Source organism: Thermobia domestica, chromosome 3 (assembly GCF_964235325.1).
Source record: "Thermobia domestica chromosome 3, izTheDome1.hap1.1, whole genome shotgun sequence".
Classification (NCBI taxonomy): Eukaryota; Metazoa; Arthropoda; class Insecta; order Zygentoma; family Lepismatidae; genus Thermobia; species Thermobia domestica.
In genome coordinates this window covers 351,701,634-351,729,139 of record NC_137456.1, presented here as the reverse complement: position 1 = coordinate 351,729,139, position 27,506 = coordinate 351,701,634, and the positions used below count along the sequence as shown (strand labels likewise).

General features: G+C 36.4%; 1 protein-coding gene across 1 annotated transcript in view; it reads right to left on the bottom strand.

Annotated features, from left to right (window-relative positions):
• LOC145681307 (cysteine-rich hydrophobic domain-containing protein 2) overlaps positions 1–25,047 on the bottom strand; it is a 39,023-nt gene extending 13,976 nt beyond the window's left edge. The window contains exons 1-3 of the mRNA XM_081752968.1: positions 24,889–25,047; positions 12,207–12,417; positions 1,849–1,965 (exon numbers count right to left, since the gene is read on the bottom strand). Coding sequence (XP_081609094.1) covers positions 1,849–1,965; positions 12,207–12,417; positions 24,889–25,007 — 447 coding nt within the window. The 5' untranslated portion in view covers positions 25,008–25,047. The remainder of the gene's footprint in view (positions 1–1,848; positions 1,966–12,206; positions 12,418–24,888) is intronic.
• Positions 25,048–27,506: the final 2,459 nt, after the last annotated feature.

Below are 27,506 nucleotides of genomic sequence, written 5' to 3'. Positions count from 1 at the left end.
CCTCCCTCACTCGTCTGACTCACTTGGAAACTAACGGTTTCAAAGTGCAGTCAGCTTGCGCCATCTCTAACTATTGGGTACGTACAATTTGGTCACGGAATTGCCTCTGTAGTATCTAACTTCCCTACATTCACAACTCAAAATGCTAACATTTACTTATTTTCTCCTTTCTGCCAAGGCCAACTGACTCACCTTCTTTTTTCGTCTTGTTAATTTATCTTTCTTTCTTTTTACAAGAAAGAACGGAGAATATGAATGAGAACATGTATACAACTAAAACAGTCAAAAGTATTATATAGTTCATAGTTTATCCTTCACCACTAATCAAACGCTCGGAATAACTAACATTTTCCTTCTCTTTACTCGACTTACGTTCGTCTGTCCGGATGCATGAACCGTTCTTCATCATATTTGACATCGTGATTAGAGAGGATGGAGTAGCATGCCCCGATCGGACATACCACTGAGGAATAATCACCGAAAAATGGAATGTCCATACACTTAACATTGGAAAAGCATTTGGGGCGCAAATCCTCGTTGTAAACAGTGGAAAACAGAATTTTCAGCATTAGAAATATGGCGAAGCCCTCTTTGTTTTGTTCTACCAACATAATTTTTCAAAGCCATTATACTTTTCTCTGATATACCAAATTCAACTATTTGCATGTCGTGTTCATCCACAAAAACAATTGATGCTGTAAACAATTCTATGAATAATCAGTATAGGTCGAACACTTCGCTCCTAATTTGCAATTATTGCATACCTAAATTATAGAATCAGAGGAAGGTACCAGTACAAGATATCGAATATTCAGCCCGAAAGTTAAACTGATAACATACAATTAAAATTATTGAATATCTAATTTACGCGTGCCATCATTGTAACGCATTGTTTCTGATGCTTATACCACGAGCTTCCTTCCCGTTCTTGTCTTGAAAGGAACATTTTGAGACAGAGGGAGAAAGGGCTGTTTAATCTTTTTCCTCTATCATCATATCTAACTTTGTTTTTAAACTATTTCATCTCTCTCACACACATTCATGACCTTCCCCGGTTAGTGCTAACTACTGCAGGCTATGTTTTTTCTTCAAGTTGGCTAAGAATCATTTATAAGTACAAACATTTCACTGCCACGCACGAAGATATGTGTTAAATGCTGCTTCTTTTTCCTTTAATATCGGGCTGCTGATAGGAAGAGCCTCACTGGGTTGCTGTATGAACCATCACTATGAAAACTGCATCATTTTTTTTTCTTTTTTTTTTTCGCTCTTCCGAAGAACTTTTCATTTTCCTCACTTATTGTCCATACAACGTGTACATTGTCAGATTTAATTTTCTTTTATTTAGTACCATAAACAGTAACAAGTCCTATATCGTACTCAGCAGCAGTGTAATACTAAGAGGATCTTTTTAACTTACCTAAGATCTCCAGTTTCTTGGATACATGTTTCCTTTTGGATGCAACGACTAACGCTGCAATTAGTGACAATGTCACTTTTGTACACTTCAAAACTTGCAACTACGAATTAAAAACTCAACATGCCATGGAGTTATAACACTATCTTAGTGCCAAAGACAATGAAAAAGAAAGAAGAGCAAAGAGTTTTGAGGGCCGGATTAGCGAGTCTGCAGTGAATTTACTTTTCTTATGTATCATTATTATTTCAAAAATAGTATGATTGAAGATGGTAAATGCTGAAGAAAAAAAAAAATTCAAGAGCAAACAGTACTAAGGAGGAAGTTCTCTATCAATAGCCAGGAGGCTCCCGAAAGACATTTACTCAATTACGAGGAAATAATTGAAAGAGACTGGCTCTGCACTACTTTCATTTCCACCAACTACTTACATATTCCATCATGGAAGAGGTGTCACATCGTTGCTTGGCTAAACGCCAGTGCAGTCCTAGCTTGTGATATAAGTGGCTGTTTTCCCACTCCAGTAACTTCTCTATGGAGTGCTGAGTCTGAAAAATAAAAACGCTATGTTATCACACATAAAAAGCTGATAGCATCTAATGGCATAGAGTCTATACACAAATGATGTGCGCAATCACGAGAAGCAATGGTGAGAGTATATGTAATTTATGACGTATAATACTGTAATTTGTTTATTAAGTTTCCCACCGAAATATTTGCCACAAAAACATTAATACAATGTAGCCTCTTCTCAATAACGGACACCGGTGAGACCTGATTTATCCGCAAATGTGAGGTACTCCATACATTTATTTATGTATATTACCTTAAAGGAACCACAAAAACATTAGGAAGAGATCAGAAGGAAGCAAGAATAAGTAAAGGAGTAAGGCAAGGATGTGGACTTTCACCTCTCCTGTTCAACGTCTATATAGAAGAAGCTACGAAAGAATTCTTTAATAAAAACGAGAAAAGCGTAAAAGTAAATGGACAGGTTTTCAGCACAATGAGATTTGCTGATGACATAGCAATGATAGTGGAGAACGAAGAGGACTTGCAGGAAGCAGTTTCAAAGTTGAACGACCAACTGGAAAAAAACAAGCAAAATGAAGATAAATAAGAAAACCAAAGTGATAAAGTGCACAAGAGCATGACAGGAAAGGGAAAACGTATGGCTAGATGGAGAGAAAATCGAAGTCGTTAAGACTTTCCCTATTTAGGAAGTTTAATATTCTCGGACGCAAGAAGTGAAAAAGATGTAAGTTCAAGAATAGTGCAGGCTAAACAAGCATTCAATAGGAAAAGAGGACAGCTAACATCTAGAAATGTGTCGTTGGATGTTCAAAAACGATTTATTAAGATGGTATGGTGCGTGGTGCTTTACGGATCAGAGACGTGGACATTGAGAAAAGCTGAAATATCCAAGCTGGAAGTATTTGAAATGTGGTGTTGATGCAGAACGCTGCGCGTATCATGGACCGAACGGAAAAGGAATGAAGACGTACTAAAGAAAGCTAATGAAGGACGACAGATCATGAAGATAATAGGAAAAAGAAGGAAGAGCATGCTTGGCCATCTTATTCGACACTCCGATTGGATCACCGAGGGCAAGACAGAAGGAAAACCAGGAAAATGAAGACAAGGATAGAATATCTAGATGTAGTTACAAAGAGATCTTAGCAAAGAATAAACAGCTCTCCCAAGGAAGAGAAAAGTTTTAAAATGTCCATGTTGCCCACCAAACTACAGTTGAGGAAAGATGCACATCTATGGCCTTACGCCGTCACGTATGAAGGCGAGATCACTATTTGACGAAGGGGCAGGAAGGAAGCGGCCCAAGATTGTACGTTAGGTCTACCATCCCGGCATTTGCCTTGTATGAATGAGGAAAACCCAGGAAATCCTCATTAAGGATGAATGATCTGAAAAAGTATCCCCATCGAGACCGCTTGCACCAAAGGCGACAGCGTTAGCGACTACTCTATGTCGTGCCACAGGTGTCCGTTACGGAGAGTTTTCATTGGCAGGATTACTTAAAGCTCATGCGGTAAGTGCATCCACTGTATACAATAAATGCATTAGTTATAATGGAAATATAGGCTAATATCGAAATATTCCTCGATTAAAATTTAATCGTAAAACAATCGACTTTTTTTTTTTTTCCTCTTAGAATCCTTTGAATTTGCAGGGAAAGATACCAGCCCCACGGTAAAGAGAAATTTATTTGTCAAGCGAAGTCAGTTCCGCACGGAATTCTATGTCATATGATTGGCTCTGCACAACAGTTTTTATTCATTGACGGTCTTCCAGAATTTCCACCAGAAAGCAACTTATTGCAGACAGAGAAAAGAATTCACCTTGCAAACGTCCTATGTGATAACTTACAACAAATAAATTTTGTTGGGAAGGAATTTTTTGTCTATTGTATCAAGAGATTTATTTTCAAATTTCAAAAAAAAGTATTTTCTGTGCTAAATATACGTATTGACTAAGAATTATTGTTTGCGTTAGTAAAAGGAAGATTCTCTCCCATAATAGCATACCTATTTTTGCTAAGACAAAAAAAAAAAAAAAAAGTCCGTATTATGAAAGATGTCAGCTAAGGAAGGTTACAAAGTAAGCAAACGTCAACCAACAAACAATTCCTAATTAAAACAGGGTGGAGCAGAGGAAACGCATGTTTTTTTTTAAAACCGATACTACTCGGCAACGAATAGGAGTATTGAGTTTGAGCGACCGTTGGCAAACAGCTCAGACAATGCAGTTTTAGTCGCTGTGGAGCGTAGAGCATTGTGTGTTCGCAGTAGAGCAGTTCTTTATAAACAATGATTCTGTGGTCACGGTTCAACGTCTATTCCGTCGAAAATTTAATGTCAAACATCGAGGTACAATCTCAGATCGAAACACTATACTCCGATGGGTTGCAGCGTTCTGAAGTACTGGATCTGCGATGAAAGGGAAAATTTGAGATCATCATTGTAAGATGTGATGAAGCGAATAACATGACATATCCAGTGATAGAACCTGTCGAATTAGCAAGAACTACCCTTTTCAGTGTCTACGTTTTCCGGTGTTCGAACTGAACAGACACTGTGCACAGGTTTCTTTCTCATCACAGATGCAATACTTTTGAACGCTGCAACCCATCGGAGTATAGTGTTTCGATCTGGGACTATACCTCGACGTTCGACAAACTTTTGACGTGAAAGACGTTGAACCGTGACTAGAGAATCATTGTTTATAAAGAACTGCTCTACCGCGAACACACGATGCTCTACGCTCCACAGTGACTGAAACTGTATTGTCTGAGCTGTTTGCCAACGGTCGCTCAAAATCAATACCCCTAATCGTCGCTGAGTACTAGGGATTTAAAAAAGCATGCGTATCCTCTGCTCCACCCTATATAATGGGATGCAAATCAATTACCAGCAAGTGGAATTATAATTTGGTAAATCATCATCCAAAGGCACGGGCACACAATCAGCGCTCTTCACCTCTTCTTCAGTGCATCTGAACAAAAATTTAATACCGAGGACTTGAAGTTACAATAACCTAGGGTACTCGGATTACGAATTCTTCGCAAGCTATTGCCTAGTCCGGATAATCTCATCGATAGAGGTGGCTTTAAAAAGAAGTGGTTTGAAAAAACAATCTGGACATTCTTAATATTTACAACTCATGACAAACATATTGAATTGATAAGTCTTGAACACGAAGAGACTAAGATTATTTCCTCTTCGAATCTTTGTGTCATACATGCAATGACGTAACAGACGTATTAAACGACAACAACCACGAGGACGAAATATCTATTATATGATTTCCGAAAAATAATCTAGCCGAGATATCACATAAAAACACTTTCACAAGTTATGAGCGGTATTATTAAAAAAAATGCAACAAACAGAACACTGAAATATTAACTATGCTCTCTAATAGCTTTTCGCATACATAATGTATAACAACACTAAAACACTATAACTTCACACTACTACAAATGGAAAAGGGGAATTCTCCAAGGTATGATCCATTATAGTATCTTCCCAATGTAATTACAATTGCTCCAAATTACGCGTTATTAATACACTGAGGTATTCGCGTGTAAAGTATAGATGTTCAAACTTTTTGCGCTGTTTTAATATATAATTTTTGACGTAATACATGGAAAGCTGCCGGATGTCGTTTGTACAGTCCGCAGCAAAAAACCTGCACTATCAGCATGTCAGTTTATTGTGAAACGATGAAGTTTTTTGCTTCAAAATAAATGTGCAGGGTATGACGCCGAGGTTTCTCCTGGCGTGATTCGAGCCACTTAGACGTTATGTTGACTCCCTGTGCTGTTAGGCGTAGTTTCACAATAAACTTACAAGCTCATGTTGCAGGCTTTTTGCTGCGGACTGTACAATACGAATGCACTGGCCTGAGAGACACAAACTTTCTCAGCGCTGGATGTGAACGTTGGTGTTGATACTGATTTCTCAAAATGTTACTATGAAACAAATAAAGATCTATATACGAACATATGACAATTACTTTTAGGTTAATACTAGCCGAACCTGCGCTCTATATACAGCGCATCATTCACATATGAGCATGAATCTCCTTGTTACCCCTCACAACATCTGTACATGTCCATTTACGGATACAAATGAAAGACGTCTTGATAAAATTCGGCAAGGGGTACTAAAGAGGAGATTTTTTTCCATTATTTTATTTTCAATATCTCGCACCGTTTGCAAGATTTGAGCCTACTTCCGGTTGAAGTTCCTAATTCATGTATGATAAGTGTATTCTTTCTTCTTGCATGCAGTATGTAATAAGCAAATACATTACATACACAATTAATTATAATGTCAGTTATATATGATATTCATTGGGCAAAACACTCCAAAAATAAAGATTCACCTTAAATTGGAGAAATGGTTATCCTTTCTTTTTCATTATTATTTGGCCATGAAACAAACACCTAAGATATACAACCCCTGTACACAATTATGTGGTGTTGGAATGTATAACGCGTAGTAGGAGATGGTGCTTTAGTTATATATATATATATATATATATATAATTTTAACACCCGGTGTACCCGTAAAAATTAATAAAGAAACAATGGCCATGTTTTTTAAAACATTCAATTAGAACTGGACATACGCAATATTTGCAATCGATCACTAAAAACGTCATCTTTCTAGAGTCTGTAGTTTCTGAGATCTCACTGTCAAAACGATTGGCCACAAACATATAGTTTAAACGTCCACAAACATATAGTTTAGAAGAACTCCACAGATGGCAGCAAATTCATTTGCATTGAATTTGGAGAAGGCTTATTAAAATACAAAGACTTTGAACAATAATTTTAAACAAACTTTATAAAATAAAAAGATGTATTTAAATAATTTATTTAAAGTACACACACTTTAAAATATTGGATTTTGTTAAAGTGAAATCACAAATAACCGTTAATCACAGGTTTGAAATCCAAAGTTATAGGTTGTAGTTCAGGCGTTTTTATTGCTGTTGTAGCATTTTAATAGATAGATATTCAGTCCGAACAAACTAAATTTACTAAACACTGGCTTTCTTGGAAGAAGAAATGATAGGTCTATCCCACGGTCCGCTATAAATATTTCCAACTCACTGATGAAAAATATAATGAGTCTGCCAAATGTTCAATGTTAATAATATGAGAAAACAGTTCAAAATAATAATAATAATAATAATGCATTTGGCAATTCTGAATACGCTACTATTCGTCTGGCCTTTTACCCATTTACGCTTTGAAGTTCACAGAAACATTATTGTTATCGGTTTCTCCACAAAAAGTTGCTCTGTATCTTAGAAAGAGTCTCTTGCCACCAAGAAGTCTAGAAACCACCTGGTTGTACTCCTGGACAAAAAAGTACTGTTTATTACGAAAGAAAATAACGTAAAATCCACGATTGCAGAATCTTTTAGCTTTTGTGTTGCTCTCATAAAACACGAAATATTACCAAGAATAACTGTTGATTAAAATGTATTGTACACTTGGGTAAAATATATATACATATCAGGTTTGGCTGGTTTAAACCAAGGTCGTTTAAACCAGCTTTTTTTTTTCAGAAAAGAAAAGTTTAAACAAAAAAAAAAAGAAAGAAAAGAAAAAGAAACGAAAAATGATTTAAATCGTATGATTTTCCACATATCAAACCATCTGTATTAGTTTTATCTCCTTTTCACCTTTTAATCAAGGTGTCCCATGTTTAATTCTCGGTCGAAACACAACCCTTTTTTCAAGTGTAAGCCAAGTAGCAGTTTAGATGTCACTTTAAGCGAAAGTCTTCTTGATAACCTCAATATTGCATAAAGTTGTTAAGCCCAAACATACGAAACGAAACCAAATTGTATATTTCTGCTTGCCTGAATGCTTGTTGTTTTATAAAGAAGCAAAGGTTGCCTAAATATATTGATAGACATTGGCAAAATTTATCGACTGCCTACGTAGCTTCTAACATTAGCTAGGATTGGACTTCGTTTTAATCTTATTGAATGATATCTACATACTAAATTTGGAATTTAATACCTCAGTTTCTGTGTAGTGATTATGATACGCTGACCTTAAAATTTTACATGCAAAGCAATAACGGAATTTGTTTTGCATTTAAAGTAATCACAGGATATTTTCAATGGCTAAGGGGAAAGTTTCCGATTTATATGTAATTTTGTATAATGGTTTCACTTGTGCAACTGTTTATCTTTTTATCCTGAAATGACTCTTGACAATTATATTAACAAGTACATTAGGAGTCCTTCGTGAGTGAGTCGGCAGGCTCATTGCCTTTGTGGCGTTACTCCCGGTTTCGAGTTCAAATGAAAGACATTTATGTCGGATGTACGCCGAGAAGCGGTTTGGATTCCACTTTAAGCTTAAGCGGCCCCTTCCAGCATAACCCTGTTCTTGTGTAACAGCAAGGCGAAACAAACTTATTTCTGTCCATATGTAATATAAATACATACAGCAAATTATTTAAACCAAAAAAACGTTTTTTTTTTATTTTTTCAAAAAAAACATGGTTTTTGCCAACTCTGATATATATATATATATATATAATCGCTTACAACATGTGACATTCTCTGGTAGTCCATCTGTAGAACTGAAGTGATAGTATTCTGAAAAATTAACTATTATATAGGGGCTTTACAATCCTATACATTTCCCCAATAAAACTATGTTACTGTGAAATATGCGTGCGTGAAATATGTGAATGTGTGCGCTTAACACAATAATTATAACTACATTCTAAATATAGGAAATTAAATATTAAATTACAATGGGTAGTAATTATTGTGTTAAGCGCACTTTTCATACTAACAGTTTTATAGGGGAATGTATTTCAAAAATAGTCACTTCGTATATGAACTGAAAAGTTCCATTGATGTTGAAGCTATAAGCATGGAAACAAAGAAGCATGGATTCCACGATTTGTTCTTGGAGGTCAATGGGCAGAACAGTACCCTGATAAACGGGTGTGAAGAAAGATGCGAGTAAGAAAAAAGCACGTTCAAGAAGTGGTTGTACGCATTTGTTTACCGTGTCTGTTTTGGTAAGACCATTAGCTACATCGGCTCCTTTCATCAGTGCGGAGCTTTGGTAACTCCGGAATTCTTAAAGTTAAAGCTAATCACCTCAATTGCCAACTATTGGCACCTGCTGTCTTGTCGAAAAGTAGAGGTTTGGAGATATGAATTCCCTTAAAGTTTTCTCAAAATACTTTTTGCTCCGACGGAAAGACTTGTAGCTCATTAACAAGAGTAGACGAAACTACACAAGAACTACAAGATTAGAATGTGCATATGTGGCAAAAAGAATAAAAGAAATACGTCTAGAATTGTGTCTTCAATCCGAATAACTCAGTGTACCCTACCAGACTAGTTTTCAGGAAGAGGAAAGTATGTGCATTAGGGATATGACTTTTTAACTTTTTACAAAATTTTAATTTTCCTGATGTTGTATTTAATGAACTTTTGCCTATACATTACTTCTCTGGTGTTATTTTCTTTCGAGGTTGGAGAAACGTCCCGCACCTAATCTATTTTCATATGCGAGGTAAGTGAAAAAAAAAACGATATATGATAAGAATTTTTGATTCGCAAAACATGATAATGAAAAGAAGTCTGGCATCTAGGAAAGTTTTAATAGACATTGGTTTAATATAAATTGTGGTAATGCAATCTATTTATCGTATATTTACAATCAAAATGTACAGATCTTTGCACATCAACCCATCAGGCACGCAGAAATTCAAAGATTCCTATGTAAATAATACATTGTGTTTTGTTGTAAGTTATAAGTAAGCAACATAGATACAAGTTATTTTCCAAATTTTAATTTATACTATGCACATTAAACACTTTTGCAAATCAGTTTTATTGGTGTTACAAGCCTAGTAGGTTGATTTGCCGGTGATAAAACTTTAGTATTCTTTGCTTTTATATGTATTTGCATCAGTGCTTCCCTTAATTGTCTTTCTAATTGCGATCTCTTCTATTTCTAGATTAAAAATGTTATTCAAAACCAAAAGATCAAAACCAGCAGTTGAATCAGCTGGAAAAAAGTGAACACAGAATTTAGCGACATGTAGAAAACGCCGTACCAGCATACCAGAAATGAAAACGGACGTGAGTGAAATGTGCAAAATGCCTACAAACAGAGACATAGTTGGTAGATATTTGGATTGTGCGATTAACTGAAAGGACAGTCAGATAGAATAAAGGTAATCTCTTAAGAACTGTGTAGACTTTGGGATAAGCTGAAATTTTCTTTTGCTTACTATGCAGCAAATTTCAGCAAAAGTTGCCAAGCTGATACAGTTGTTCTTAAAATATAGAAAAAGGAGGAATGAGGTACTTGAAAAATCTCTCGCTAGTGTCTTCGATATTACAAAAGAAAAAGGAAATTGGCTTTGCAGTGAAGACAAAGAATTGTATAGAAAACAACTTGAATCTGGTGGCCGAGTCGGATACACAGAGAAAGTTGCCTCTATATCAACGATCCATCCTTCAAAAAGGCGAAGCAGCTCAATTGGTCCGTGTACAAGCCAAGTGCAACATGTGAGTATCAATGATACTCAAGAACGTAAGGTCAGCAGTGACTCTGAATTTTCAGAAGAGCCTACCCCTATGAAACGTAAGTATCAAGCAACAAAATCTGCAACCAAACTCGTGTCGAAACTGTATCTGTCTACAAGATAAGCAGCGAAAGTTCTTCAGAACTTGGCTGAGGAAGAAATAAATGTACCCACACCTTCACAATCGGGGATTTTGCGTCGAGTGATCAAGGGAGCTGAAACAATGAAGAACCGGCTTAAAGAAATTTTCGGTGAACAGGAATTCTGCTTGCATTTTGATGGGACCAGAATAAGAAGAAAAGATTATCAAGTGCAGAATTGTGAAAGAAGTCTTCGCCTTGGAGTTTTGGATTGTGAAAGCAGATCCGCCGAGAACATCTATATCTTACTGCAAGCCTTGTTGGATGAGTATAATGCATGGAGGAATATTAAAATGATCATTTCTGACACTACAGCATTGAATATAGGGCACAAAAGTGTTGTTGTTGTTAGACTCCAGATACATTTTAAACAAATGGGTTTCGATGAGCCTCAGTTAATAGAATGTCAGCACCATATTCTTGACCTGGTTCTGTGACACTGGATGGATTCAGCATTCCGAATAAAACCACGGTCATCCAGCTTCAACTGTCAATTCATTGAAGATGTTTTGGCTGGGTATGAGGACTTACAAGAAAACTATTCTGGCACAGAAAAGGTACCGCCACGTGAAAACCCAGAATGGAGAAATAATTTTCGCTTTCTATTTGAACTTCGTGAAGGGTATAATTTCTACCGGAAGGAGAACAAATGGCCTCAGTTGAACTGGCAGAAGCTACCTTCCTCAACAATGATAGATGGAAGTCACGTGCAATCTATGCATGGTTGCCTTTTTTCTCCTTCCAAAATGGAGAGATCAGCTACAACGTACTTGCGACTTCATCGCAACTACATGGACAAAGGTATGGTTTTCAATTCAGCACTATACAGAGGACATATACAATGAATTGCATGCTGTTATCTCCCACATAAAGTGTCCTAAAGCTTTAAAGTGTTTTTCTGCTCACTGGGTACAAGAACGTTCTATGCTGGATGTGAATCGCTCAAATATGGTGGCCGAGCGAGCTGTGAAAGTGATGCAAGAGCATCACAACACTTGCAAAAGTGACAAATATCTCAACAGCAAGTTCATTAACAGTAATTCACAAATTTAAAACCATTTTACTAATGTACTGTATAGAATATTCAGTGCCAAATGCAGACTGTGTAAGTAGGCGAATTTTCTTTTAATGCTGAAACAGCATCAATGTAGGTGCGGGAGCTTTTTTTACAATTAAACAAAATCAAAAACATTTTCGAGATTTGCAGCCAAATGTTCATTGTTTGCCACCCCAGGCTTTTCAATTTAAAAAAAGTCATATACCTAATGTGCATGCATATTAAACATACTGTAGTAATTTTTTCTCGTACTGTAAATTGTTATGATTACTCTATATACATTATTTAAAAGTAGTTACCATGTCATTGGTTATTTAAATTTTACAATTAAATAATACTAGATGTCCCATTTTAAAAATACACCAACCACACTTGTTTTCTGTAAGTTGGCCACTTTGGAATCGGTGGTGGCCGACGTTTCACTGTACTTAAAGAGTAAAATTGTAAACTCCAATGTTTTCGCCGGGAAACAGTAACAGTTGCCTTACCCGTTTACTGAGACAAATAACTGGCCAAAGTGAACATCCTAAGGTACAACAGCAGCAAACACAACCACAGAACAGCCACTTTACATTGACAGGCAGCGTCTTCTTCAACACGCTGTTTACTCGCATCACCGTCGCCTTGAACTCCTCGGGAGCCACTCGGGATACAAGGCCATTCGGAAACTCCGTGTCAAAGCGGTTGCTGAGACCAAACCTGCGAAGTAACATCTTACGTTAGTATTTAAATGTATTCGTAACTGAAAACAATGGAAACTGACATGGACCATTCATTCCTGGATCTTTTTAATAAAAGCAGGATATGCACAATCTTGTTCACAAAATCTTTACCACCCGTCTTGCTTAAAAAAGAACAAATTCTGGACGTGTACGCAGGAAATTCAAATATTTCGGCTCTTAGTGAATATATACCTGGCCGAAGAAAATCAACATTTCTTCGACTTAATTCCAAACGTAGGTTAAGAGCAGGTTTTTTCGAAGAGAGGTAAGTAGCTAACTTAAAAAATAAATAAATAAATAAAAAGCATAATTGGAATATTTGTTTTGATGTACAACTTTATTCTTTTCTGCCTATAAAGTTCGTTATGAAAATCTTTTCTCGAAAAAGTAAATACAACAAATAAATTAGACAGAAATATCAGAAATTATCTATTTTATATAGTTAACCAACGCCAAACTTAAGGGTAAGCTAACACATGATATACAAAGAATAAAAAAAAATTAACGACTAGACTGAGATTCGAATGTGAGTTTGTGGCTTACCGTGTCGATACGTAAACCACTACGTTACCAAGTCCACACTCCCTGAATGCCCAAACATTCTTCTATCTGACACAGCTTAACTGATTCTAATGCTAGCCTAGTTGGAAAGAAGAGTTAAATTCTTCCCAAGCATTACATAATTTTTAAACATTACGAACAATGATGAAGCTTAATTATAGCAACGTATGATATGGAATATATACACAAGATAAATCACTGTACTATTTTAGCACCAGGAATACAAATAAATAAATAAATAAATAAATAAATAAAATAAAATAAAATAAAAAAAATAAAAAGGTTAGTACTGAAATTTTGTTTCGTTCAATTATATCCTCCATTTTTCTGAAAAAAAAAAAACTGAGCATTTATAAAAATTAATACATAAAATCCTCCGGAACCTCTGCTTGAGATGACTAGTTTTCTACTACGCCTTTAAAGAAAGTCGAAAGTTAGAAACCAAAAATGAACACATGACGATCGAGTCTTTGAAGAAAAGAATAATGAATCTTAATATCAAATGTGTAGATATAAATGCACAACTTGAGGCTGAGAACAACACACTTTAGAATAAACTACACAAAAATGGTTGGTACTTGATCCAAATAATCTTTCTTCATGGTATGGTTATGATTTAACGTTCCTTTGAGCAACAAGGATATGGGACTACATCTTAGGGTAGGATTCGAACCGAACTCATACCGAGAACCAAACCCCGATCTCCCACGCCGAAGCTTCTATCGTGCGTACTCCAAGTAATTAACTTTCATATTGCTATAACACATCATATATTAGAAACACCTATAAAGTACACAAACACAAAAATATGATTATAATGGAAGAGTTTACTTCATAATTTGTGTTTTAAAAGTTATCGCCTCACCTTAAGAACAACGTAATCAGTAATTAACGAGGAACCTCTCCTAGTGAAAATGTGTGTTATAAATCCTCTATTAGTCGTACATTTTACATAGCATATACTTTTCTTCATAAGACAAATAATTTCAACAAATTAGAATTTTGCATTGTGTTGCTATCGATAGTACGCGCTCATCTTCGCAAGAAATTAAACCTTTATTATAAAATTCTTCTTTTCATCCAGTTTGATAAAAGTGACTCTACGCTGACACCACTGTTTTACTCTTTGGCTATTTTGGGGTCGATTCGGTGTAGCAGTGAATTTCATTTACTTGTGTGCATGTGCAGAACAATATCTCCTTTGTATAGACCAATATGAGAATTTACTTTTGCGTATTTTCTCACATTCCGAAATGTATCTGCCGCCGCATTAGAAGGATCAAAAGCCCGCTTCTGATTGGACGGTGTATTTTGAATCACCAGAAACAGGTTTTCTTACTATTTGAGTGCGCTTTTTGACAGTCAGTTGTTTGAATTGTGTCAAACAAGGCACAATTGATGTCTGATTGACAATGGAAAAGTATCACTGGTCGCTAGCGTCTTCTTTTAGTTTGTTATACCGCAGGACTTAGTTGTATGAAGCGGTAACAGGAAACAAGTAGAAAGAGTTATGTAATTCTATAGGAACTGGAAATTGATGCAATAAATTCATATCTATTACCGGAAGCCAATTCGTAAAACCGATGTGAGGAAAGAGTGAAAGTATACGAGTTAATGTCGTCAGATACAGTTTAAGAAAGTCAGAAAAGCAATAGCGCACATATAGAGAGCCACAAGTCAACGAATATGAGTAATTAGCAAAATTGTAGAACACGACCATCAATATCTGTATTTTATAGTTTGTCAGGCTTATTTATTTTGCTTGCATGAATATTTCTGTTATTTCACGCTTATACATGAAAGTGAAAGAAATGTGTAAAAGCAATGTAATCCTAACCAAAGTTTGAAAATATGACGATTCGAAGTGTTTTATAAATCATTGTTACCAATTTATAGTTAGCTAAACGCCTAGTGTTAGTAGGCTAAAGAGACAGAAACGATTTGTCATTCATTATAGATATTATTCATTATAGAGTAACCGACCACGTTGCCATCAATCCTCGTTCTAATCACCTAAGTTTGGATGACGATTGACAACCTGATACGTTACTTTGGTATGAGAGATGATTGGGAACTTAATACAAAGCGTCTCCGTTATGTTGTTAAGGTTATTCTGACGTATCCTCTCGAACCCGCGACAACAGTGTTATTTCCTGTTTTCTTTCCAAATGAAACGAAAATGATAATCTTTAGTTTAACGTCCCACGATTATGCCCTTTAGGCTAAAGAAGACAAATGATTACGGCAAGAGAATGCCTGTGATTTTTTTTCTTTAAATTAACTGAACCCCTGACAACGTACTAGTCACTAGGCCAGCGGGCAGGGCTCACTTGTTTGTTATCAACTAATGAATCATCGTCTCTTCTCCCTCTAAGTGATGTCAATCCCTTTTAGTCTTACATTTCTGTATATTTTAAGGGAAGTTTAAAAATTCGAGTGTTGTTAATAGATGCCAACATATGCGATAACTTTTTTTTTTTTTTCAAAGCTAACAACAATCACGACAATCCGGTCGTTGAAACGTTGTCTAAAGACAAACTGAATCAATTATCAGATGTCAGTTCGTGTATTATATATAGCTATCTTAAATAGTTCGAGATAAAGAATGTGGGATACTTACAAAAAATAAATAAATAAATAAATTTCAAGGAAGAGTAATGTTTATAGAACTCTTTTATATAGACACAGAACAGATACGTAACATGTAAAGATAGAAACAATGTTGAACACATGCAATGGTAACGCAAAGCTAGCTTGTATTGAACACCTACTATAGGTTGGTACGTATTTTCACACTTATCGGGTAGCCTCTAAGGTACCGTAGGTATGTACCACACAGAGGTGCAGTAGATAAAATGGTTGGTAGCCAACTCTGATTATCATCACAAACTGCATCTAGTCACCTCCACATTTTAATTATCTGAATTCACGCCGAATACAGAGCAATCTTCCACACAACCTCTCACGTGTCGAGAAAACATTTGAAATAAAATATTGTTACTATTTATCGGCGATTTATATTGGAAAGAAACGTGACGGCTTTCAATTGAAGAAACCTTATTGAAACCATTCTTCACTGATTACAGCGCCATCTACCAAGAATCGAGACAAATTTATTTACTTTTTCCCCTAGAATTCGCATCTGCAATAAAAATGGGGGGGGGGTTCCCATTTAAGTTTTCAAAGTTACCTCCAGTGAAGCGAGGACGGGCTAATTTTATCATCAGTAAATTTCAATAATAATCTTTTGAACAATTCTTTTCGTTTAATATTTACTTCCCCAGATATTTTCCAGTCTTAAATTAAAAAGCTCACCTGTATAAGGGAAAACCAACTTTCAGGTCAATTTAAGAAAAAGAAAGTAAAAATGTAACACATATATATATATATATATATACTTCTGAGGATCACCAGCATATACAGCCTTAAGCCCGTCACGTATGAGATGACGTCCCTCGGTGAGCACATTATTCAGTTAAGTGGGGAAGAAGAAAGGAATGAAGAAGGAACGGACCTGGGATCTGTATGTTATGTACTATCCTGGCATTTGCTTCGTGTGAACGAGGAAAACTCAGGAAAATCCTCACTCACGATGTCTGGGCTGAAAAAGTTGTTACAGCTTTTCGATCGAGTGCCACCACCAGGAAACGAACCCGGGGGCGCTCCCACCAAATATGAGAATATTAGCGACTATGCTATCCGAAACCACTGAGTGAATCATAAAAAGAAAAAAATCATACATAAAAGGAATGACTAAATTCTTCAAGTGAGTAGTATAATATATGTATACACTAGAGTGGTTTGATTTAAATCACTCTAATTAAATCATGATTTAAATCACTTGATTTTTTTTAAAAAATAAAAATCGCTGATTTAAATCAAACTCCCAAATAAATTAATTTAAAACGAAAATAGGTAAAATCGCGTTTCTGTTCTGTTATTTCTATTATGGAAGATAATAATCATAATACAATGAGACTCAAATGTATTACAGCATAGTGCGAAGACGACTGTTTCATGCAGAACTGATTAGGGAAAACCCGTTTTGAACGGGTAACTGGGAAATCCTGCTTTCTTCTCTTTGTAACATAGGGTCTTTAAATCGTTAATTATTCCTGCGGAAAAATTCCCCATGGACATTTACGATGAAAGTTCTTTTGTATGTGTGCCTGTTTGTTCCCAGATAATAGGGGTGTTTAGAGGGGTCTGATCCCCTCTCCGAAACTTAGATTTTTTTAAGATTTTATAACTTTAGGCGAAATTTATGTATTTCGTGTCGCAAGCTAGTTCCGATTTTTTAAAAATATGGCCCTGCCAAATATCAGTAAGTATTGTGGGGAAAAAAAAGTGTCATGGTTGATAAACGTTGCTGTACTTTTTCCATAATGCTTAAGGAACATTGTTTGGGATCGAAATAGGTTAACTATAGCGGAAATATTGGGGATTAATTCAAAATTCAACTCCAATAGTTCCACTGAATTAACATTTAATACTATTCCTAATGTTTTTTCTTCAGTTCGCGACTTGTATTTTACAAGGAGAAAGATCTGATTTAAATCAAAAAATCAACAAAATTATTTTTTTTTAATCATGATTTTTATCCACCCCGGTACACACTCATACAGGAAATAATAATAATAATGTTAAAGTGCACAGATGAGGAGAAATCAATTTACAGATGAAAACCAATGTACACAGAATAGAGAATTTTGAATTGTACTAATCTCACTGTCTCAAGAAAAGAAACTGCCCTAAATCCGTGTTACCAACAAGCAAAATAATTTCCTAATCATTTCACCCAATAACGAATCAAATATACTTCCCTACATATCCTTCGTTAATGTGTGTGTGTGTGTGTAAACATTGGGTTGCTCAAAAAGCGCGCCGGTTTTGGATCGTCTGGCAGATTTTTGCTTCTCGGTTGCCGACATTGTTTTCTATTGTTACTCTACCGATTGTCGCCTTACTCTCAATCTCTTCAGTCTGTGTCTACTATAACGCATCGTGTGATAATTGTAAAAACTTTTTGCAAGAACGGAGAAAGTTATGCAGGAACTGTCAGGCGACATCGCGTGGTTCTAGGACGAAATGAGGCACGGAATGAATCAACAGTTCGCAGACTCATGAAAAAAGGAAGAGTAATTAACAAAACCAAAGTATAAGTGTCAGGGGACAGATATAATTGCCAGTAAATCGACAAGTAAGATGTTATGGCAGGGAAAGTGGACGAAAATATAAAGGACAGGCTACAAGATAATAATAATTCAGAAGATATTAGGAGATAAGAAAGAAATAATTTTAATTTCTGATTAATTATTTCTGTTGCCCCTTCCCCTCCTCTCAACTTTACGGGTCTGTAGGGTATGTGTGCATGCGCCAACAAAGAAGAGTACAGAATGCATTAGCAAAGTATTTTCTACGAAGAAATGTGAGTTTAACTGCTGCACAAATGAAAGTCCGTATTCCTAATCTATTCTGGTACTGATTCGCTTTCTTCCTCTTAACGTTCTGATCCAGTTACTGGTCTACTACATAGTTACATAAATTTTAAGACTAACCAAGTAATATTAGAACTAGATATGTGATACTTTCAAGCATATTTATTGAGCCTTCATATGATATACCAAATTAAGTATTAATATCGTCTTTTATCCTGTTGTAGGGGGCGCGGTGGCTCAGAGGTAGAGCGTTCACCTCTGGTGCATGGGTGCCAAGTGAGCTTTGTGGTGGACGAATACTGTGTGAGTGGGCTTTCTCAGGGTTCTCCCGCTTCTTCTCACTTTCTTCATCCCATAATTTTCACTCATCTCTCATCATCACCGTCTCCTTTAGCCTAACCGGCATAACCGTGGACGTAAAACTTAAAGATTTCATTTCATTTCTAATTTTATCCTGTTGTTACACGTCCAGAAAGACAGAAAGGTGAGTACAATGTGATCAAACGGAGAAATTGAAGGTGACAGCTGTTATTGAGCACAAGAGAGCTCCTCCCTGGCTAAGCGGTTAGCGTACGCGCCTTTGGTGGGAAACCCGGGTTCGATTCCCAGCGAGAACTCACGTGGTTCGGATTTCACGTTAGTAGGTCCCGTCTCATATAGGCTCGCTGCTGAAAGGAACGTTAAACTCAAAACCAACTCATCTCCACAAGAATGTTTAAAGCCGCAGGAGATCCACGCCGAAATGGTTGCTACTTTACGTGATAGCGGCCCTTCATATGCCACAGTGAAGTTATGGGCAGCCGAATTTAAGAGGGAGAGAACTTCCATTGAAGATGACACTCGATCAGGAAGGCCCGTGGAAGTACTAACTGAGGAGAACATTGACAAAGTACATGAAATCACCATGAATGATGGGCGAATGACCATCAGGCAGATTGCTGACACAGTGGACTTATTTACTGCAAGCGTTGACCGAATTATCAGCCAGCATCTGGGAATGAGCAAGGTTTCAGCGAGATGGGTGCAAAACTTTTGACACCTGATCGAAACATTTCAAAGAACAATTTTCATCTCTTTGGGACAAATTCAGATGCTTTTCGCACTCGATTCGTAAAAGTAGGTGAAAACCATTACCAACCAGAGTACGAAGTTCAAGCAGTGGAAACACGCCTCATGCCCCCCTGCGAAGAAAGTCAAGTTAGTGATGGATAGTTTTCTGGGATTCGGATGGGATAGTGACGGTGGATTATCTTCCCAAGTGTCGAAAGGTGACTGGGGAGCACTATGCAGATCTTCTACGACGGCCACGTGATAACACTAGGCAGAAGCGTCGTGGGAAACTTGACAGCAAATGTGCTTCTCCATCAAGACAAGGCCCCTAACCACAAGTGTCATCGCAATAAGAGCAATTCACGAATGCGGCTACGAATTGGTCCCACCACCCACCTTCTTCGCCTGATATGGCACCTTCTGATTTTCATCACTTTTCAAAGCTGAAAAAGAAGGTACCTATTTCGACACTGATCAATGACGTCATGCATGCCGTAGATGAAATTTTGATTTTATTTTTAAACCAGCGGGATTAATGCTTGAACATCCATGGACAAAATGTGTTGACTTGTCAGGGGACTAAGCTGAAAAATAATACCATCCATAAGCTCTCTGCTGCTCCGTTCATAGGTAGGATTAAAACTTTTGCAACAACGCTCGTACTACTTCGTTAGCGAAATTCTATTTCCGATATGTAACTTACACGTCATAATATTATAACTCAACTCTGAAAAAGAAAACATAAAACACACTTTCTCACATCTGTCGCCCACTTATATACACTGAAATACATGCAATCCCATTTTAGGTACACATGCATGATTTTCATTATTCATGTTGTACTTCGATGAGGAAATATATTCCTAATATTTATAAATTACTTCCTGTGGGAAGAGTTGTATTCCTGGATGCAGACTGACTTTAGGAGGACTCAACCGTTAAGGGTACAAATACTGCGTCCGGACACATGTCGTAAAAACCACAGTACAAGAAACACGAACAAACATACACTAAGAGGCCACTAAAAAGCATGAATGCAACCGAATCTAATCAAGGCAGAGTGAAGCTGTTAAGCCCGGTAGTATGCGTCCGTAGAAAACAAGCGCGTGAGTAAAGGTGGGTATACGCGTAAACGAATATAATGTAAAAAATACGAATCAACCTATGCTAAGCGGTCACTAAAAGCAAGAAATGAATATAACCAAGTCAGGTGTCAGGGCATATTAATTTTAAAACAGGATGCCAGTGATAAAATTCTTACATATAATTAATGTTGATTTCTTGCTCTTGTGAAAATTTCATATTTCTTCCGGAAATTTTACAAATTTATGCACCCTTTCTGGTTGGAACTATTTCTATTATTGTTATTCGATTGATGCACACGAAAAGAAAAATAATATACAATTGGAATCGATATTTGAATTTCTTCACGACGTATTTATTTGCTTGGCAACTCCTCGTATAAATAACTTTCATGTTAGGGCCACCACAACATTCCAAACTAAATCTTAAGTCAACTGCCGGGGTTGGCGACCCCGAAATACAAAATTCACAGCGAAACGAACAGAATCAGACGAAATATCAGCATGAGAACAACAGAGAAGGTAACAAAGGCCATCAGTGTAGGATGATTAAGTACGAAGCAGAACGAAATTAATTTCTGGACTATATGAGTTTGCGTATTGATGTCATATTAGGCAAGCAGACAGCTGAGCACAATATGGCAGTGTTTTAAAACGACAATCTTCTTAATTAACCTAGGACGTATATGTTCAAAAAATGGAAGGAAATACAGAACAGATAAGAGGAGACTTGCATCTGAACTAAAAATGATAAAATGACACAAAATTTTGGGTGTTGCCCCAATTTAAGAAGGCATAAATTTGTAAAATCCACGGAAGAAATATGTTAATTGATTTCACAATAGGAATGTACAAGTAATCAAAATATACCACGTAGTACTCCATAAGAAAGACACGCTAAAGTGAAGTGCTATGACAGTAGTCTACAAAGGAATCTTAGGCCTGTGCCACACGCAAGGCATGTGTTTTATGGCACATAAAAAGTTTGTCCACTAGCCTCGTTTGTGCGTATACCCACCTTCTCTGACGCGTTTGCTTTTACGGACACATCCCTCGCTTTCGTACTTATTAGTGGCCACTTAACGTAAGTTATTTTGTGATTTTAAGTTAATTCTTGTTTCATACACTGCATTTTTTATACCTGTGCACATGCTGTAGTTATATTCGGCCCTGCTAAAGGTAATCTGAACTCATTAAAGCTACTCCTTCCTTAAAGAACATTTTCTAAAACAGTAAGAGTGCATTTCCTGCTCAAAGGTCATATTTCATGAATGTAAATAACCTCTTGTGTGGCAACCTAGTACAGGAAAAGAATATTTTCGTATCCGTTTTATAATTTTCAATGTAATAGGGTCATGTATTTAAAAAGGGACCCACGCCCAATCCTCCCCTCTAAAAGTTTGGATAGTTTTATATTTGGAATGAGTCAGTCTACGTAAAAGAGGGATAGATATTAACCCTTATCTAGGCAACCCGGGCCTCCCAGGCCCAGTAGCTTCATATTTTTCTTGGAATTTCTTAATAACCATAAATATTTCGATGTCAAAATTCTGAATTCTTCTACCTTTAGTCGAAGTTAAAGTTATGAACACATCGAGTTGGTAAGGCCCCAGTTGCAGTCTACGTTACAAAAATAGCTTGCCCGGATAAGGGTTAAATTGCACTAGCAGAGAAAGTGTTCACTCTGTAGAAAACCGTATCTTAAGTTTACAAGTTTACTGTTATAATCATGTAAAAATTACAAGGGTTATACTACTTTTAAAGTGAAAACTGCACATCAAAGACGACTATCTAGCATACTGACTTCCACCGGCGGAGTACTTCTGCATGATGTAGAGAAAATACATTATGTTTAAAAGTACAAAGTTATGAGTGTGAAACCATTACAAGGGCTCTAACCTATGTGTTTTATGCAATATCAAGCGGTTTTTTGCACTATTATCGTTTCTGCGTAGACTCACCGTCGCTGACCCGCACGCTCCCTGAGGACAAACCCCTGCGCGGGCCCCTTGGCTACGCTCCTGCCCCAACCCTGTTAGATAGCAATCCCGCCTTTAGTGGCCACCTATCAGAAGTTGGTTTGTTTCTTCACAGTCGAGTTTATGGCATACGTCGAATGCATATTTACACCCATAAGAAGTCCTCATAGAGTGAATCTGTACACATGAATGCAACTCCTACGCTAAGAAACAACTTCTAAGACACTGTGAGTCAACTTCGTGATGAAATAATTGCATATAATAGGATAGCAGGTACTAGAATAGCACGTAGTCACCTTTAAAGCACATCAGTTTGCACGTGTATATTATCAATCGCTACGCAATTATTTGGGTATACGCCATTGTGTAACAGTCCATAACACCTTAAAGGACAATTTAAAAAAAGGGGGGGGTTAACTATTGTATCGCTGGACCAATTTTAGGAAATTTACCAGATCAATTGGATAATTTAAGTTTGTGAGAAAGAATGAGTGAAAGTCAGGTAAGGGAAATAGTAAAAGTTAAGAAAGTAGTTGTATTTGATGTTGTAAGCGGCACTGTATTTGAAGGCGGATGGACTATTTCGCGAAGAGGTACAATTGTTGAAATGGCACGTGTATGTGAAGCCTGGCATAGATTGTAAAATGTACAGAAAAATTTGGGCAACTCTTTAATCTGCCCATTTCATGTCGAGAACAGAACCCAACCAACCCCTGGGCATTTATTCCGAAGTTGGGCGTCCGCTTTCGTCACGTTTTTTCGCTGTTATCTCCTTTCCACACTTTCTGCAATTTGTTATTAGGTTCATTAATCCGTGCTCTTCACAAACTTTTAAAAGATTTTGCTCGTAATCAACGTATTCCTTCACAAATGTTAAAACTAGTAGTTCATTGCCCTTGTACATTCGCCATGTTGATAACACAAATGCTCGTTTCTTTCCCACAATGCAACTGTTCAGTTACTTTGCGCCAAGTAATTCCCTCCGCTCGCCGTATAGTCCCATGTTTGTAACCACTTATATATAACAAATAAACATATTTTTTGAGACTCTTATATATTATCAAGCTCACAAACGATCAAATTATCCATATCTTTCCTGTAAATTTTAAAAATTTTGCTAGAAACGGACGCCCAACTTTGGAATTTAACCCAACCCCTGGGGGGCTTTTAACCCGTTCCTACTAGTACTCCTACTCCTTCTACTACTACCGGTACTACTTTACTATGGATCCATATAGTAAAACTGGATCCCTAACGTAACTTAACGTAATCTACCCAAATATAACCAAACGCAGTACATTTTGATACTTTTTTTCGATTTTGAAACTGGTCCAGTGATACAGCAGCAATGCAAGAAAAGTGAAAGAAGACTTTAAGTTGATGGACTATTTGTAATCTACACCGGTTTATTTACCTGTTGCGGCTGTAGCAGGGTGGTGTTGCTTATAGTGCTGGTTGCAAACATAAAGTAAGTAATAATTGCTTCATAATACTTAACAATTGGAAGATACTGATTTTCCAATAATATAGGATAGGTTAATATGTATCGAGTGAAGAGCAAAGAAAGCTTGAAAATAAGAAATATTCGTGATTACCAGTTAAGAGTGAAACACGGAAAGAAAGAGGAGTAATTTTAGGTAAAGTATATGAAAATAACAAGAAGTAAATAGTAACACATTGTCAAATTACCTGCCACGGACGTTATATGGCAGTATTAGAAATCACAGATAACGCGGAACTGTTTCCAAGTCCCACTGAACATTAAACTATCCTGACCTATATCGTTAGTACTATTATTTCAATCAGATTCTGAGAACGCAGGAGTCAAAAAGACTATTACAAATCGTGTTATACAAGGAATTTTAATTGTCATCCTTATGAGTAGGCCTACATCCCCAAACCTTCCTTTCTATGAAACCAGACATACTAACTCCAATACGTATTTCTTATGAAACACTATAATACCAGAAATGGATCTACGATTATTCAGAAATACTGTTCCTGGAAGTGCTAACCTATTCATGTTCAACGCCTACAAACGATGCAACATAAAAATTACGTTCAAGAGCAAAGCAATTATTTCTGACCGATAGAAACTGATTATTGATGCGCAATTCACTAAGTACCTAAGATCTAGTAATTCTCTAATCCATAACAATGTTTATGGACTATTTAAAAAATGTAGCTTCCAAACAGCTGGTTGATTTCTCAAACATCAAAAAATGTAAATAAATAAATGTAATGCAAAATTCGTCAACAAAGCCTTTGTTTGCCACCACTGCTCGTTCTCAATATTGACTATTCAATACATAAAAAATGATTTAAAACACTTTCTTACACTGTCATGTTACCGGCTCCACGAATAACAACAGGATCAGGAACCAACGTAACGTAGGTATCTTCCAAAACGCCATCATTTTCTTCCTCCTCCTCATATATCGCATCAAAGTCTGCCATCTTGGCTCCCGAAACTGTATCTGGGAAATAAACAATGTTGCCAGCGGAAGAATAACACAATGGAAATGGAACTTTTCCAAAGAAGGGTTGGTCAATCAACTATCCTGAGAATATGTGGTTTTCTAGAATGCTTTGACCGCAAACTACTATGAGCACATTCCATAACACGAAATAAGAATTTTTTTTTTTATCATTTTTTCTTTATTATATTTTACGTTGCGTTGAAGTACATAGAAAGTAAATATATAGCAAAAGGCGTCCAGAAGTACTTAAAAAATTCAAAATTAAAAGGAGAAATAGAAGATGTAAGTATTTAGGCAAAAAATAACCTAACCAAATTTAACCTAAACTAATCTAATATTGATAGATATCAGCGAAATTATATCATTTTTGGGAGAGTTATGCTGGACTCCTACACTAATATAATCTAACATAAACTAACCTAACCTAACCGGAAGTATCTAAACTAATGTGAACAGAAACTACCGAAATCGTCAGTTTTTTTGTTTGTTTTTGTTTAAGAAAAATTGCTGGACTCTTTCTGCTAAACATTGCCCTACATAGAATTTTCCGATGACTAGAGATAATTGATGCCTCTGAAAACTGTTCATTCGTTTGTATATTACGAGATTTAAGCAATGCATTTGATATTGTTTCACGCGACGTGTTGATAGAAAAATTACAATATTGTGGGGTCAGATGGGATGGACTTTTAACGATCAGATCATATTTAAAAAGTAAACAGGCCAAATAAACAGTGAAGTATTTTTAACGTACCAACCGGGGTGCCACAGGGAAGCGTAATTAAGTCTCTTCCCTGCACTGATTGAGTTAAATGCAATTCGTGCATTTTAGTGCAAACCTAGCATGGATTGGTTGTTGTTTTGCATTATAATTTTTATAGCATGTGTTTGTAACCTATATTTATGTCAATCTGCACGGAGAGCACCCAGGACGTAATTAATGTATCTAATTGTGTAAGAGTAGTAAAGGGTGATAAATTACCTTTTCAAGCAATTTGTTAAATGAAACTTCTGGGTTCACATTTACAAAATATATCCGTCGACAGGTATGAGAGCAAAAACAAAAAGAAATAACAAGAACCAGTTCTTGGAACCGATTCAGCGCTACAAAGAAAGGTTCCATTTCCTCTGTTAACTCACTATCCAAATCAAAAGTGTTAGAAGAATACTCTTCGTTTCAATTTTGATTGCAATACAACAAAAACAGTACTGAAAAGCGAGAAACTCCTTAAAGTCGACTAAGCGTCTGAAGAATAAATTCCATATCAACTAACTAACAAATTAAAATAATTCTATGGCCTACGGAAAATGGAGGTTCAACGCCGCACTTACGAAACATCTCCACTGACTTCTATCCTTAGCCAACTGGATCAAGTTACTACTTTGTATTCCTATTTCTGCGAGATCCATCTTAATATTGTCCTCCCATCTACGCATAGGTCTTCCTAATGGTCGCTTTCCGATTGGTTTTCCAGTTGACTTTGAAAGCATTCCTACTTTCTTTCATTCTGGCTACTTGACCTGTCCACCTAAACCTCCTAGATTTAAAGAAACTAACAATGCTCGGTAAACCGTATAAATTATATAGTTTCTCGTTATGAAACTTCCGCTATTCACAATTTCTGTTCCTCTTGGGTCCGAATATTAGTCCCAGTATCTTGTTCTCAAATACTTTCAGGTTATGTTCTTTCCTCATAGTAAGTGACCATGTTTTACAACCATACAGAACAACAGACATGATTATCGTTTTATATATTTTAAGTTTCAAATTCCTCGACAGAATTTGCGACGACGAGAGATTTTGAACTGATTAATAACACGAATTCCCTGCTTTTAGTTGACATTTAATTTCTTCGTGAATATGATTTTCGTCTGTTAATATTGATCCTAGGTATTTGAAAGTATCCACTTTATCAAAAGTATTTTGATATTTTAACCCATATAAGCCCCTGGACCGAAAACGACCACACTTACGTATTTTGTTATTGCTAAACCTTATATATTTGTCCCGCGGGTCGTTTTCGACCCACTATCATAATTAGCAAATGGGAGATCAGCAAAAAGAAATGACACTAAGTTCACCAAGAAAGGTCGAAAACTATTTATTTTCCAAAATAAATCAAACTATTAAACAAAAAAAGATATGGGCGTATATGGGTTAATGCATGCATAATTTACCGTATTACGATCCCGACGAACTTCCACGTATTTAGCTTTCTCTTCATTTACTTCTAAAATCATGTTCTTGCAAGCGTTTAATAAGACCTCTGGATTTCTTTCTATTGTTCTCCTATCATCCCTTATTATATTTACATCATCAGCATGTGGCATAACCTGGTCAATACCGTTCAACTCTAGGCCCTGGTTGCTACCTTTGATTTTACTTATAACGTATTCCGGAACAAAGTTAAATAATAATGGCGACAACGCATCTTCTTGTTTCAGGCCATTCTCCACATGAAATATCATGGACAAA